The sequence below is a fragment of the Jaminaea rosea genome (assembly GCF_003144245.1).
Source record: "Jaminaea rosea strain MCA 5214 unplaced genomic scaffold BDZ90scaffold_2, whole genome shotgun sequence".
Taxonomy (NCBI): Eukaryota; Fungi; Basidiomycota; class Exobasidiomycetes; order Microstromatales; genus Jaminaea; species Jaminaea rosea.
In genome coordinates, this window is record NW_020289976.1 from 161,081 (window position 1) to 175,620 (window position 14,540).

Sequence of the window (14,540 nt, forward strand, 5' to 3'; positions counted from 1 at the left end):
CTTTTCTCGTTGACACCCTCGTCGTTCCAAATGGATACCAGCACCAATGAGGGCGTCAAGCCCTACCCTCCCAACGAGTATATTCAGACGTGAGTGAGCGGTGCCTTGACATCGTCTCGGCTCTTTGCCTCTAATCACCGGGCCTTCTTGTCCCTCTTGGTCTCATTCGCAGCTCCCACACACTCAATCGCGTCTCTCGCAAAGCCGTCCTCCACGGCACATCCAACATCGTCCTGGGCGGCAAGTGTATCATCCACAGTGGCGCCATGGTTCGCGGAGACCTCAAACGCGCAGCCTCTGGCTCGACGATCGCCATCAGCACAGGCAGATATTGCGTCGTGGGGGAGGGAACAGTACTCAGGCCGCCGTACAAGACGTACAAGGGGTAGGTACGAGAGGCATGATGTAAGGAGTCATAGCTGACAATTTTGCTGTTCTCACGTCACAGCACCTTCTCCTACTATCCTGTCAAGCTAGGCGACTTTGTGCACATAGGAAGCTCCTCCGTCCTCCAAGCCACCTCGGTAGGCTCACACATAGACATAGGCCGGGATTGCATCATCGGCCGTTTCGTCACGGTCAAAGACTGTGTACGAATCTGCGACGGGAGCGTCGTCGCTCCTTATACAACGATACCTTCGGGCCAGGTCTGGGCGGGAAACCCAGCCAAGAAGGTGGGGTCGTTGCCGGAGACGTGGGCCGAGTTGCACGAGGCAAGAGGGAGGGACTACTATGGACGATTCAGGCCGGCTACGCTTAGTTGAGAGAGAGGGACAGAGGGATAGTGACAGAGCTGCTACAAAGTAGGCCACGATACAGGGAGGAGCATTCAGTCGGAGTCGCTACCTGAGTCACCCCGACCGACAGGGCCGACCTTCTTAGTCGCGGCGGGCTCATCCTCTCGCGCCCCATTCTCCCAAGCAGCCAACCTGCTCAACAGCTCGCTCCTCGCACGTCCAGCGTCGCCCTTGGCCCTGGCCAGCGCATCACTAAGCGCAGCCCGATACGAGGTATCGGTGCGGTGGATCGCGTCAAGGACGCCGATGGGGCCGTAGTTCTGCGCCGCCAAGGAGCAAGGAGTCAGCAAACGCGCTCAGATACATAGATGATACCCAGACTCTGCCACTCACCACATCGAATTTGAAATGATGATAGTCATGTCTCAAGCTACTGCGAGCCCAAGGCAGATTATACCCGGAATGAGCGCAGACGGTGCTGATCTCGAGGAAGCAGAAGGTGAAGGTCGCGACACTCCAGTGAGGTCGCAGAAGCGCCATAGCAATGGCGTTGGGTGCGAGATTGCTTGTCAGATGCTCCACTACGCCACAGTACGTAGCAGCCAGTCCTACAGGCGCCGTGAACTCGTGGTGTTGCTTGTGGTAGCGCGCGTACAGACGTGGATTGTGCATCGTCTTGTGAACGTAATAGAATCCCACCTCGATCGCCGCAATACTAGCTGCAATGTACCCCAACGTTGCCCATGACCCGGGCACGGCGCTGGCCTCGACTGGGTAGGGTGCTAAGTATGCCTGCCCAGCAAGCAGAGGTCCAACAACGAAGAGCTGGTTCTTTGCTGCCACCTTTGCAATCTTGGCATACTCCTTGATGGTCACCTTCTCGAAGGGCTGCACCTTGTACCTGAATACGATGTCCGGCCAGTGCGTGAGGTCCACGATGGCAAAGAGGCCCGCTACGGCCCAGTAGACGAGGGTGGTGATGCCAAAGGCCCCATAGGCATTGATGTCGAAGACGGAGTAGCGGGCAGCGAGGGAGGAGTAGAAGTTGTGCGCGGTGCTGGACCGTTGCCAGGCGATGAAGGCGCCAAGAAGAACGAGGTCGAAGATGGCTTGAGTAGGGCGAGGGTTGGAGACGGGCCACCAGCGCTTCGAACGCGGTGGCAGCTGCGGGCGTTGCTCCTTCTCAGGCGCCGCCTGCTTGGCCGTGGCGGTGGCGGTGGCGGAGCGCGAGTCGATCGTCGCAGTGGTAGTAGCGGTCGCCATGCTTGCTGTCGTGAGGAGAAATGTCGACGAGAGCTCCAATCTCGAGCCTCTGAAATACCTGTTGCTTCTGCCCCCAAACCGGACAATTCAATCGCTTGCTCGAGTGCGGGGTAGCTAGATTCGAGCCGGTGATCCATGGTTGAAACCTCGGACTCGCAGCCACGCCGAGGTTGAGAGAAATGGAGTCCCGCGACGGAACGGCGAGCGTGTGCCAGCCACGAGGAGCAGCGGGCGGCGGGCTGGCGGGGCGGCCTTTGATTGAGCTCGAGCGGGAGAGACGCTCGAGCCAACAGGACTCCACTCAATGCAGCTTATCTCCTGGCTCTGCTCTTCTTCCTCACCAAACACCAACCCAACCAACCTTTCAGCATCGCAGCACGCCTATCTCACACAGCCATGTCCGCTCCACGCGCCCTCATCTTCATCGCGCAAGGCACCGAAGAGCTCGAATTCGTCACAACCTACGACATCCTCGTACGCGCTGGAGTCTCCGTCGAATCCGTATACGTCGGCTCGTCGTCCGACCCAGATGGGCCCCACTCCACCCCCTTTGTAACCTGCAGCCGGGGCGTGAAAGTAGTTCCTGACCTCTCGCTTCCTTCCCTCTCTGGCGGTAAGGGGTTGGACAGGGATGCCGTCATCGTACCGGGGGGAGGGCCGGGGGCCAAGACGATCAGTGAGAATGAGGATGTGCAGGCTCTGCTGCAGAAGTACTATGCGGATGGGAAGGTCGTGGGTGCTATTTGTGCAGGGAGTTTGGCGATCAAGACGAGCGGCATTGCCAAGGACTCGACGGTTACCAGCCATCCGAGCGTGAAGGAGGAGTTGAGTAAGGGTGAGTAGGCGGCGGCGTGGCTGCGACTAGAAGAGCAGCTGGCGTTTTTGAGGAAGGCGTAGGCTTAGCAGCTAACGTGCTCTTCCCTCTGTGACCTCACGACCCCAGACTACAAGTACTCAGAGGAACGCGTCGTCGTATCAGACAAGCTCATCACGTCGCGAGGACCAGGCACGGCGATCCTCTTTGCGCTTACCATCGCTGAGGCTTTGATGGGCAAGGAAAAGAGGGATGAGGTGGCAGGACCCATGGTTCTCTCGGAGAAGCTGTAAAGGGACTGCGACGGAGTGCAGGAGAGTATGTGCGGGAGAGCATAGGTCGGAGGAAAGCTTGAAGGCAAGAGCCGGCTGTTCATCGGCTCGCTTCTTGACGTCTTACCCTGCCTCCGTGTACATATCCACCAATGCGACGCACGCACGCACTTTCGTCTGCATCGCTGCAACATCTTGATATCTGTTTGCATTGATCTGACTCACAGAGCCGTGATGTACTGCGTGAGAAGAGTGAGGGAGGCGAGAAGACGTGGGTCAGCTTCAAGATCTTTCATCCCCGGGTCGTCGCAAGGATTGGACATCCTCTGTGGGGCTCAATGCGGCCGATGAAGTACTCACCAAAACTGAACGACGTCCCAGAAAGGAGCAGCAAAGACGTCAGGACAAGAGCAGGCGCAGGGACAGATGAAAGAGGAAGGTCAGCGGTCATCTCTCTTCCTCATCTTAACCTTGGTGCCCCTTCTTTCGTCTCCAATTCGCTCCGCACTCACCATTGTTACCCCTGATGAAGGCATCACCGAACCTGTTCTTCTCGACCCCACCAACCCACTCCGACGTCTCCTCCATCGCAATGTTCATGTAGCCGTCCAAGCACGAGAGGGTCCCGCGGTAATCGATGCCTGAGTTGAGGCGGACGGAGACTCGCTTGCCGATGACGTCTGGCGGGAGGAGGTGAATGAAGAGGCAGAAGGATCGATGTGACGGAGAAGAGGTGGTCGAAGTAGGATAGCCATGGCAGGTGGAGAGGAGGATAACGACGTTAGCATGTGCGCTGATCGACTGCACGACGGGTCGCTCCCCACTCACTCTTGAGGAAGTCATTAGGCGACCCCTTAGCCGGCTGCTGCTGTTGCTTCGCAGCCCCATCAGTCTTGTCTGCTCCGTCTGAGCCTGCTGCAGCTGGCGTGTCCGGAGCCATGACGTTCAGATGGTAGAATTGTAAAGATGAGAAGATGGAGGATGCGAGGCGGAACAAGAGACGGGCCCAGACGAGCTCGCAGTCCGTCGTCCTCCTCCCGCCTCCGCGTGATGTGATGCGAGCCCGCTGAGCGACTTCTTCTCGCTGGACAAACAAATTGGCACTCAATTGAACGAGCAAACAACGATTCAGGTGAGGAACCATTTCTATTGATGATTACCTTCACACTGCGCACGCCCCTCTCAATCAGTCTTGGGCTTCTCCTCTTCCTCCCCCTCCTCTCCCTCCTCATCCGCCCTAAAGAGCACCTCAATGGCTGGCAAATACTTCTCCATCTTCCACATCTGATTCATCTCGACGCTCAACAAGTCCATCCCAAACGCCACTGTAGGCCTGCCCTTTCCCGCGCTCAGGTTTAACCTCGCCATTTTCGGGTAGCGCTGCGAGAAGTGAGTTAGCAACACGACGCGCGCCTCAGCACGAGTGGCAGACTCGATTGCCCCTCGAATGGTAGAGTGACCCCGGGCTGAAGCCTCGTGAGCCTCCTCTTCTTGCATCGTCGCCTCGTGGATGTAGAGGTCCACGCCCTTGGCTGCAGCCTCGAGACGAGGCGTCGGACGCGTATCGCCCGAGTAAGAAAAGGAGAAACCATCCGGCCCTCCGTTGGGGCCAGGGATGCGCACAACAATCCCGTAGCAATGCTTCGCCCGATGATCCACCTCTGCCGTCCTGACCTCCACCGCGTCGCCGAGTGCATCCTTCAGCCTCTCCAACCCCTTGCGAGTCATATCGCGCTCCTTCCTCTTGAGACCCTCAAAGAGATGTCTAGCGCTACTCGCGAAATTGGGTCGCCCATCCCTATTCCTGCCCATCCTCGCTGCGTCCCTAGTATTGGAGCGCTCCTCAGCTAGGCGACGAACAGCAGCAGCCACGTCCTCCTCTTCAGCAATCAGGTCGTCCTCGTCCAGCCCGGCAAAGGGTGCACGAGAGAGGACTTCTCGACGGAGAGAGGAGAGCCAACGCTCGTACCCTGGGCGGAAGCCTTCTTCCAGGTGAGTCAGGTAAGCACTGTCCGAAGAGCCGTGTGCGGCGATGCCGTGCTGGTAGTCAAGGTGCTCGGATTCGAGCAAGACTACAAGAGGCGCAGTGATAGTGTCGTCTTGTGGTTCTGGCAAGTCAGGATCGCGGATGCCGAGGTCCTCGAGGTCGTTCCATTCCACCAAGCTGCGGCGCGTGTAGAAGTTGCTGACAAGGAAGAGGGGCTCCAGCTTCTCGCTTTCCTGCTCAGCCAATTGACGTCGTGCCCTCAGCACTCCGCCCACGCCCAGACAGTGATCGGCATGGATATGGCTGATGAACACCAGCCTCAGCCCACGCAGAATGGCGTCGAGCTCTTTTCCTCTCCCGAAGCGTTGTGCGAGCTGGCCGAGCGTGTTCTCTCCAGCGTCAAGGAGCATGTACACCGGCTCGTCCAATCCACTGCTGGGAAAGAGACGGGCGGGAAGCTCGACCAGAGTGGCAGAGACGGTCCTGTATTTGGTGGGAGCGGCAGACCCTGTGCCGAGGGTGGTGATACGTATCCCTTCCCAGGCCGAGGAGCGCACGACACCGGCGGCAGCTTTGTCGCTGGCCGCAGAGGCAGAAGCTACTTCCTCTCGCACGCGCTCGCCGATCTTGCTGAACTCGAGCCACGCTTCGCGCTGCTCCGCCTTACGAGTCGCACCAGCCGTTGCAGCAGCATCGCCGTTGCTATTGCTCTTGTCCTTGCCGTTCGCCTTGCCATTCGCCTTGCCCTTCGTCACCGGGGAGCTCCGCTCTTCTGCTGCCTCTCGCTCCTTATCTTCCTTCGTATCACTCTCCCTCCACTTGCCAAAGCTGAGGAAAGCCATCTTCCTTTCGTAGTCCTGCCCTTCGCTCGCAAAAGCGTCGAAAGTCACATCAGCAGAAGAGGCCTGCCATGCATGATCCGTCAGGCCTGGTGCGCCGAGGCGTGGTTGAAGGTCGATGGTCGTGTCGCGGTCGGCGACCCATACCGAGCTCTTGCCCTTGCCATCCTCGCCGCTCGAGAAGCCGGCACCGACCTCCTGGAGGAGCTTTTCGTTGCGCTTGAGCGAGTAGGGAGGGAAGCGGAACAGCCCTTCGTCCAGCTGGGAAAGACGCAGCAGAAGGAGTGCTGAGGAGGGAAAGAGGATCGTGTTTGCTCCAATCTCCTTCGCGGTCACAATGTGTTGCGTTCCTTCGTCGCTGACACTCGACACCCAGCGCCTGTAGCGCTCGTCGCGCAGGACATCTGCGGGGCTTGTGTGAACCATCAAGTGTACTTTGCCCGCTTGAGCATGAGTGGCTTCCTGTAGGGCGGAACTGTTGGGTGGGTGGGAGAGGAACGAGTCGAGATGGGCGGGGGAGGGAATGTAGATGAGGAGCACAACGGGGCCGGGGATGGGAGGGGCGACACATTCTGAGCTGGAGATTGTGACTTCTTCCAGCTCGGAGGCACTGTCGGTTGCTGCTTCGGCAGAGTCTGCTGGTGCCGCTGGCGCTTTACCCTGCTGCTGCTGTTGCTGCCTCTGCTTCTTTCCCTTCTGCGGCTTCGCCGGCTTAACCCAGCTCAATTTGGCCTCCTCGCTCCACTCCTCCCACTTCTTCGGACGTTGGATCTTGATGCTTTGCCCCTGTTGCAGCAGACCCAAGTTGGGACCCGGCCTGACGCCCGCGAGTGAGGCGCGCTGCATATCCATCTTGCCCGATACGGTCGGCAGGGTAATGGCGTAGCTGACCGCTAGATCTTGGCGGGATAGTGAGGAATGGGAGGGCGGGGCCAGTCGTTTCTGGACCCAGGCCGCTGAGGGCTTGCCGCGCACTGTGCTGGGATCGTCGAGAGAGTTGCCGTCTGGCTTGCCTGACTTGAACATGTCCTCTGCCGTTTGGAGAGGCGTGAATGGGGAGTACGAGGAATGAGCTGCGCTCGAGGACGATGAGGAATTGCGAGATCGGATGTACGAAGCGGCGTCATGCTCTACATTCGACGTCGGTCCTGCTCCGTTGAGGTCTTGGGGGACGTCAGATGAGCGTCGCCGCTTGCGACTGCCGTTTGATGATGATGAGGAAGACGAGGCCGCGGCGGAGTCAACTTCCATGGCTACAGGCGAAGTGGTTTGCTGCGCTGCAGTGGAGCTCGTCCTCCACGCAAGCAGCGGCCTGATAATCTCCTCCCTTCTCTCCGTCCTAGCAGCAGGCCACACCGTCGCAGCTGCGGCCCTACTCGTGGCGGCCTCGTGCATCTCGTGAACGCGCAACTGCCTGCTCTTTCTCTTGGCACAAAAGCGTGCAGTAGCCAGCGCATGAGCCGTCAATGGTGGACCATGTAGATGAATCTCCTCCTTCGTCGGTGCATCGCCCAGTGTCATGAGCACCCCTGGCAAACCACCAGCAGCGAGCGTGGCATCCTGCACGTAGAGGTGAATCGAGCCACGAGCCACTCCAGCAAGGTTCGTCTTCCTGCTGCTCATCGTTCTGACCGTTCCCTCGGGAGCATTGAAGACGACTTTGCGTCCCTGAAGGGTGAGAATAATGACTGGGTGCAGAGAGGTATTAGATGAGGAGGAAGGGGAATGGAGGATGCGCAGCGATGAAAGCATGTGAGGCACCACCGAAGGCGACGATGACGATGACGACGACGACGACGACGCAGCCGGTGCAGAGCCAGCTGCCCGTTCTGCTGCAGCCATGGTGCGATATCTACGTATTGCACCAAGTAGCGTCGTGCGGAAGGAGGCAAAGGCGGATATGATGGCGAGCGGGCGAGCGAGCGGCAGAAGAGATTGATATGCAAGGACGTCAGGACAGTCGTGCTCGCGTCAGAAAAGTGGGAAGCGGGAGCAGCTCCTCAGTCCGATGATTACGTCAGCCGCGGCAAGCAATTTCAATTCAGACGGAGTGAGAGAGAAGCTGCTTCCCTCGCTGCCTTTTCCACCTTGCTCCCTTAATCGCAAAGCATGAGGGACCTTCGCTGCATACAACGAGCGGAGCATGCGCTTACACACAGCCATGCGACGGCGCTCACGAGCCATAGCAAGGTGGCATACCTCGTCTCCCACACTAGACCGTCACCTGATGGCCAGTGCACCTTCGACATCGAATCCATCGACATCGAAACTGGCGCCAGCAAGCACATTCTTAACATCGATCTCGTCGCCTCGTCAGACACGTCTTCGTCACCGCAATCTCAAGTGCGCTCTCTCGTGTACCTATCCGATGGCGGCTCAGCAGCAGGAGATGAAGCAGCGCTCTGCCTCATCACAGCGGGGGGAGACATCCTCCTCATTCCACTCGGCACCAGCGATGATGATACCGAAGACCCTGATGGCTCACCAGCACCGCCAGCGCAGATTATGGGATCCGTAGAGCAAGGCATCCTTGCCGCCTCCTGGAGCCCGGACGAAGAGTCAGTCATTCTCATCGTGGCAGATGAGGACGCCCCTTCGAGTTCGTCTGCGGCGGGAGCGCGAGAGAAGCTCCTCGTCATGAGCAGAGACTTTGAGGTGCTCGAGGAGAGGCTGATACGTGAGCAGGGTAGGGGTGAGGAGCCCGTCAATGTAGGATGGGGATCCAAGGCAACACAATTTCATGGATCAGCAGGAAAGGGAGCCGCTGCCGCTGCTGCCGCCGCCGCCAATGCCTCCTCAGACTCTTCAGCTACTCAGCAGCTCCGCCCCCTCGATGATGATGATGGCCTTCCCCACATCTCCTGGCGCGAAGACTGCGCCTACTTCGTCGTGTCTTCTCTCGAGCCAGTCTCAGGCCGTGGATCGCGTCGCCTTATCCGAACATTTGAGCGGTCCGGTCAGCTGAGTGCCCTAAGCGACGAGGGAGAGAAGGGGCTGAGCCACATTGTGGCCATCAAGCCTGTGGGGAACATCATTGCCACTTCGCAGCGCTTCTCTGCGGGTGCCGAGGGCGAGGACGATTCATTTGCTCGCGGAAGGGAGGGTCGACACGATATTGTCTTCTTTGAGCGTAATGGGTTGAGGAGGGGAGGCTTCTCGCTCAGGGAAGAGTCGGGTGCTGCACTTGATGGCAAGGAGGGAGGAATCACTGAGCCGCCCTTGATGGACAAAGAAGCTAAGGGCAGGCTCGATCAGCAAGCTTCGTGGTCTCGCCCACACAAGATCGTCGAGCTTCAGTGGAACGCTGACGGGAGCTGTCTCGCCGTCTGGCTTCGGCGCGAGGATGGAAGCGACGCGGTGCAGCTGTGGACCATGGCTAATTGGCACTGGTACCTCAAGCAAGAGCTTACGCAGGAAGACGCACTGCTACGCTCGATGCAATGGGGTCGTCAAGAGGACACCCAGCTCATCCTGCTCTGGCGTCATCACGAAGCAGGCACCGGCTCGCTTCTGCAATCGTGGCAATTCCACTCAACAACGTACGCACAACGCATAGCAGACAAGACAGCCACTTCCTCCGCGGTAGCGGTCACGGACGGAGGAGCACAGAGGCTCACCTTCTTCGACCAGCAGACCGTCCCGCCGCCCATGTGCAGCTTGGTCCTTCCGACGACCAAATCGGCCGTCTGGCGGTCGGTGCTTGACTTGGAGCAGTGGATGGAGGACGGCGATGCAATGGGCGGCTTCACACCAAGAGACAAGGCGTGGGCTGAGAGGAGTGTGGGCAAGAAGCTCGTCAACGTGCTCGCATTGCTACATCCTGACGGCAAGCGCGTCTTCACGTATGCCATTGTCTGGGCGTCAAGGAAGGCAAAGCCAGTCGTCAGCTGCATGGTCGTCGTCGAGGGTCAATTGCAAGGTCACCAGGTCGCCATCAACATCGACGCTGCATGTACGCGTTTGGATGTCTGTGTGCTGGGCAGCGGGACGACGTGGCATCGATCCGCTGCTCTTCGGCTTCAAGCTGAGTCGCATCAGCTGAAGATGGAAGGCGAAAGCTCTCTTGCATCGGTCTCTCTTCCTCAGCGTTCCGCCGTTCTTGCCGTAGATCCAAGTCGCTCAGGCAAGGACGCTTTCGTCCTCCACACCAGCACTGGCGCGATCGAGCCGGCACTGGCTGCGCAAGAGGATCGTCTGCCCCTTGCGGACCTAGGCACCTTCTGCCCGTCATTGCAAGTGCAAGCCACCTCGGACTTACAGCCCCTCTTCATTGGCCTCTCCCCCTCCAATACCCTCCTCTGCAGCGTTGAGAATGCTGTCACCCCCTCCAAGTTGGCGCACGACGCCACGTCTTTCACCCTCTCCCCGCCCTTCCTGATCTGGACCAACACAAGTCACGAGGCCCGTTTCCTCCCTCTCGACTCCCTCACCACCTCCCCCTCTGAATCTCTAGACCGTCGCGTAGAGCGCGGCTCACGTATCGTCGTGTCTTGCCCTCGTCAGATGGCTCTCGTCCTTCAGATGCCGCGAGGTAATCTGGAGCGCGTCTTTCCTCGCTGCATGGTGCTCGACAGGGTACGCTCCGAGCTCGACCGCGGGCGCTACCGCCAGGCATTGCTGCACTGCCGCTCCCATCGGATCGACCTCAACTTTCTGTACGATCACAACCCGGCCAAGTTTATCAGCGACGTTGAGCATTTCGTGGACCAGGTGGATGAGACGGATCTACTGAATCTCTTCCTCTCGGGCCTCAAGCACGTTGCTCCCGAAGCGACGAACGCGATTTGCTCTGCCTTCATCTCAGAGCTCACAAAGAGGGGGAAGAAGCACCTCCACTCTATCCTGACCGCGCACGTCAAGAAGCTTCCCGCGGACTACGAAGCCGCTCTGGCCCTCGTGCGAGACCAGGACCAGCATGCGGCCTCCGAGGCTTTGGAATATGTCATCTTTCTCGCGCCACTGGACTCGCTCTTCGACGTGGCACTGGGCATGTACGACCTCACGCTTGCGCTCATGGTCGCGCAGCACAGTAAAAAGAAGGACCCAAGGGAGTACCTGCCCTTCCTGCGAGAGCTGAGGGAAGTCAAGCCCCTCGAGAGGCAGAGGTACCGTATAGACGACCACCTCCGACGTTACGGCAAAGCGCTCCGCTGGCTGGCACAGTGCAATGATGCGGAGGACGAGGCTATGGAATATACCTTCACACATCGCCTCTTCGCTGAAGCCTTTGAGATCTGGCAAGGCGAGCCCAAGAAGTGGCGACGCGCCCAAGGCTTGTACGGGGAGTACCTTCTCGGAAGGCAAAAGTGGTCCGACGCTGGGCTTGCCTTCCAGCTTGCAGGGGACGTCAACAGAGCGCTGGATGCTTTCCAGTCTGCAGGGGCCTGGCACGACTGCTTTGCTCTGGCGGCAGTGCATGCCCCGCAGTCTATTCCGCAGCTAGCGACGAGCATGGCCGAGAGATTGGAAGACACGGCCCGATACTCCGAAGCGGCAAGGGTCAAGCTCGAGTACGGGCGCGATGTAGAAGGAGCGCTGGACAGCTTTGCGCGCGCGCACGACATTACGGAGTGTCGGCGCGTCTGCGCAAGGTACGGTCGCATGGATCTGGTGGAGACGCACGTCAAGCCGGCGGCACTGCATTCCCAGTCTGTGATCATGGATGACATAGCTGAGATGAGTGAGCAGATGTCCAAGCAGGTTGCTCGCCTCGCTGAGCTGAGGCAGAGGAGCGAGGAGCAGCCGGGCGTCTTCTATGGAGATGGTGACGACGGCCCCGCTGGAGCAGCGGCGGACATTGACGTCCAGTCGGACACGTCTACGCAGCTCACCCGCTTTACGCGCTATACAAAGGCACCTACGCACGCGGGCACCCTCTCTTCGCTCTCAGCCACCTCGCAGGGAGATGGCAGCAGTAAGAAAGGCAAGAAGCAGAAGAAGAAGGACGCAATGGCAAAGGCATCGGGTAAGAAGGGCAGCGTCTACGAGGAGGACTACCTCTACGAGTCGTTGCGCAAACTGCTGAACGAGAGGCTCGGAGCAGTCCAAGACGATGCTGCCCGCTTAATTCCAAACCTGGTGGTTCTTGGCCCCTCCCACCGGCTTGCGGCTCACGCCCTGCAGCAGGCGCTGGACCGCTTCGAGGAGCAGGCGCACGCGGCAAGCAAGGAGCTGTACGATGTCGCTGTTCAAGTAGGTGTGAAGGCGGACGAGGCGCGCATCGCCGCTCTGACCAACGCTTCGGGCGTTGCGGCGACGGGAGCCACACTCGACTTGCTGGCCGGGACGACACGATTGGATCAGGCGGCGCAGCGTACGCGGATTGAAGTGGCGCAGCGCAAATGGAGGAGCGAGATGCTGGGCACCATGATGGGCGGTACGGCCGCGGCAGTCAGTAGCAACAATGGCGTCGCAGGGCGATGAGAGCAGGCCCGGCGTGATCGTCTCATCGCCACCTTGTCGACGTTGCTGTCTCTGCTCTCTATACGCCCGTGCCTGCCATTTTCGCCAATGCAATCCTGTACTCTAGCAATCTTTATCTTGTCTGATGGTACCCACTCACATCTTCTCCAGCTCACCAATGTGGTCGATGCGAGACGCGGCGGATTGATTGAGCGACGATGCCTGTTTCAACATGCCTCGAGAGCATGAGGTCCTGCTCAGGTGGCTGGAAGTTGCAGCGGGCGATATGCGGCGCAGAGATCATGGACGATGCCCGATCGCACTTATCAAGGTCCAAGGTGACGCCGTTCCACTCGACACAGCATCGAAGAGGATCGCGGAATCCCTCTCGCGCTTGCTCCTTCCGCTGTGAGCTCCTCTGTCGCTCAATCGACGCCTCATATCTTTCACCAGGAGCGCGAGGCTGGCTTGAAGCTTGCCAAACATATTGTCAGCTGTCCGAGTGCAAAGCCAAAGGCAGCTTGAAGCGTGTGGCTCTCAGCTTGTTGCTCCCCTCTTGAAAACGGCGAGCGGGCATGAAAGCGTGGCGCGGCGTGGCGCCGCATGGCGTTGGCGTCAATCTCCGAGCACGCCCTCGCTTCGGACGACGCGGGATCTGAGTGAGGCGGACGAGAGGACGGACGGACCATGGGCCTTATTCGGTGACTTGCATCGTGGGCTCCCATGCTAGTCTTTGCGCTAACTACGCGACTTGAAGCTAATGGGGACGCGAGCGACTCAACCTCCGGGCGGGCACGTCTTGCCTGGTGGTCGTAGAGTAGCCTCTCTGGCATCGTTTGCTACTTAAGAAGAGGCGTTGGTGACTTGCAACTACTCTCTCCCCCCTCGACGTTTCTCTCCTCCTCAAGTGCCGACTATGCCCAGCACTCGCGGCTACCGCACCTTCGCTCTGCCCTCGGGCATCCTCATTCTTGCGCTCAGCCTCGTTGTCACGGGACTCGCAGCCTATCTGACGAACAGGTCTATCGAGCTTCGAAATATAGTCAACGACTACATCAAGAACCAGACCTATGACCCCTCTAATCGCTTCGAATACAACTCAGAACGAGTACGTTCAGGACATCCCTGCAGCATGGAGAGCCAGGCTTGCTGACCTTCGCGCACCTTACGGTTGCAGAACCTCTATCTGAATGCCCAGGCGAGAGCGAACAACCTCGTTGCCAGCTCCTACTTCTCTGCTGTCATCGGGGCCTGGACCTTTGTCAACACGCTGCTGTTCCTCATCCTGCTCCTCATCTGGGGCAATGGCGACAAGATGCAGGGAGGCGGCGCAGCAAGGACGGCCGTCCGCTTCCTAGCTGGTCCTGCGGGTTGGGGTTGTCTGTTGGCGGTGGAGTGGATCACCTGGCTAGCCGTTGCTGCGAAGGCGACCCAAATCAACATCTTCACTAACGACTGCCGCTTCACCGGCAAATACGAGGGCGTCTGGTAAGTACGTCGCAAGCGCGTGCACCGTCGTCATCGTCATCGTCATCTTACACCATGCCCACTCACCTCCGCCCGGCAGCAAAGTAGCCCCGGCCTACGGCGGCATACTATGGGGGACTTGGCTCCTCGTCTCCCTCTTCTGCATCATCAGCCTCATCTTCGCCCTCAAGATGCCCCGCACCCTTGGCGGCTTCCGCGGCGGAGGAGCTGACCCGAATCCTCAGTGGGACTCCGGCAACAGCCAAGGCTATGACTACGGAAAGCAGAGTGGCAACATGCAGCAGGCTCCTCAACCTCTCCCTTACCAGCAGTACGGCGGCCCGCAGCCTATGGGCGTTCATGGGATGCAGCAGGGCCCTACGTACGCGGCGCCTCATGGAGGCATGTCCAACACGCACATGATGCAGCCGGCTATGGGGACCATGGGCACAGGTCAAATGTAGAGGAGGCGTGAGGTGTCCCTTCGCGTCCCGGTGTTGGTCTCCCTTTTCTCCCTCTTCGTACCTCTGCGCGTGCGGAATCGCTATCAATCTTTGAGCCTCTCGTCGTCCGTAATCGGCAGTGAGTTTGAAATTGATTGATGTCATTGTGAACGCTGTAGGAGAGCTGATGATGTGACAGATGATTGTGTTGTGAGACGATGAGTATTAGAGAGCGAGAAAGCGTCAGGATCGGAGCGGTAGCGGGCGAGCAAGCCAAGCTGCAGTGCTTGCTCTTGCGACGCGCTGCTGAGGGGAT

The 14,540-nt window shown here is 59.1% G+C and overlaps 8 protein-coding genes across 8 annotated transcripts; 4 read left to right on the forward strand and 4 right to left on the reverse strand.

Annotated features, from left to right (window-relative positions):
- Nucleotides 1–13: 13 nt before the first annotated feature.
- On the forward strand, nucleotides 14–764 carry BDZ90DRAFT_248952 (putative dynactin Arp1 p25 subunit RO12; the record flags this gene model as incomplete). Its single annotated transcript, XM_025507641.1, has 3 exons — nucleotides 14–89; nucleotides 173–385; nucleotides 449–764. Exons 1-3 carry the CDS (start codon nucleotides 31–33, stop codon nucleotides 762–764), a joined length of 588 nt encoding a protein of 195 aa, XP_025363942.1. The 5' UTR covers nucleotides 14–30.
- Nucleotides 667–2,129, reverse strand: BDZ90DRAFT_230217 (C-4 methylsterol oxidase). The gene is made up of 2 exons (XM_025505390.1): nucleotides 1,131–2,129; nucleotides 667–1,057 (listed from the first exon to the last, which is right to left on the reverse strand). Exons 1-2 carry the CDS (start codon nucleotides 1,998–2,000, stop codon nucleotides 830–832), a joined length of 1,098 nt encoding a protein of 365 aa, XP_025363943.1. The 5' UTR covers nucleotides 2,001–2,129; the 3' UTR covers nucleotides 667–829.
- A 206-nt stretch (nucleotides 2,130–2,335) lies between these two features.
- BDZ90DRAFT_263803 (DJ-1) lies at nucleotides 2,336–3,320 on the forward strand. Its single transcript, XM_025508619.1, has 2 exons — nucleotides 2,336–2,835; nucleotides 2,944–3,320. Exons 1-2 carry the CDS (start codon nucleotides 2,397–2,399, stop codon nucleotides 3,105–3,107), a joined length of 603 nt encoding a protein of 200 aa, XP_025363944.1. The 5' UTR covers nucleotides 2,336–2,396; the 3' UTR covers nucleotides 3,108–3,320.
- Nucleotides 3,321–3,599: 279 nt separating this feature from the next.
- On the reverse strand, nucleotides 3,600–3,957 carry BDZ90DRAFT_211417 (putative U6 snRNA-associated Sm-like protein LSm6; the record flags this gene model as incomplete). Its single annotated transcript, XM_025504111.1, has 2 exons — nucleotides 3,600–3,766; nucleotides 3,915–3,957. Coding segments are annotated over 2 exons (210 nt in total), but the record flags the coding sequence as incomplete, so codon positions are not given.
- Nucleotides 3,958–4,215: 258 nt separating this feature from the next.
- Nucleotides 4,216–7,845, reverse strand: BDZ90DRAFT_277633 (hypothetical protein). The gene has a single exon (XM_025509027.1). It carries the CDS (start codon nucleotides 7,752–7,754, stop codon nucleotides 4,269–4,271), a length of 3,486 nt encoding a protein of 1,161 aa, XP_025363946.1. The 5' UTR covers nucleotides 7,755–7,845; the 3' UTR covers nucleotides 4,216–4,268.
- Nucleotides 7,846–7,998: 153 nt separating this feature from the next.
- BDZ90DRAFT_230220 (IKI3-domain-containing protein) lies at nucleotides 7,999–12,442 on the forward strand. Its single transcript, XM_025505391.1, has one exon. It carries the CDS (start codon nucleotides 8,022–8,024, stop codon nucleotides 12,333–12,335), a length of 4,314 nt encoding a protein of 1,437 aa, XP_025363947.1. The 5' UTR covers nucleotides 7,999–8,021; the 3' UTR covers nucleotides 12,336–12,442.
- Nucleotides 12,443–12,509: 67 nt separating this feature from the next.
- Nucleotides 12,510–13,329, reverse strand: BDZ90DRAFT_230221 (hypothetical protein). Its single transcript, XM_025505392.1, has one exon. The coding sequence runs from the start codon at nucleotides 13,145–13,147 to the stop codon at nucleotides 12,761–12,763; it is 387 nt and encodes a 128-aa protein (XP_025363948.1). The 5' UTR covers nucleotides 13,148–13,329; the 3' UTR covers nucleotides 12,510–12,760.
- BDZ90DRAFT_105821 (hypothetical protein) lies at nucleotides 13,053–14,539 on the forward strand. Its single transcript, XM_025503183.1, has 3 exons — nucleotides 13,053–13,422; nucleotides 13,492–13,802; nucleotides 13,882–14,539. Exons 1-3 carry the CDS (start codon nucleotides 13,231–13,233, stop codon nucleotides 14,243–14,245), a joined length of 867 nt encoding a protein of 288 aa, XP_025363949.1. The 5' UTR covers nucleotides 13,053–13,230; the 3' UTR covers nucleotides 14,246–14,539.
- Nucleotide 14,540: the final 1 nt, after the last annotated feature.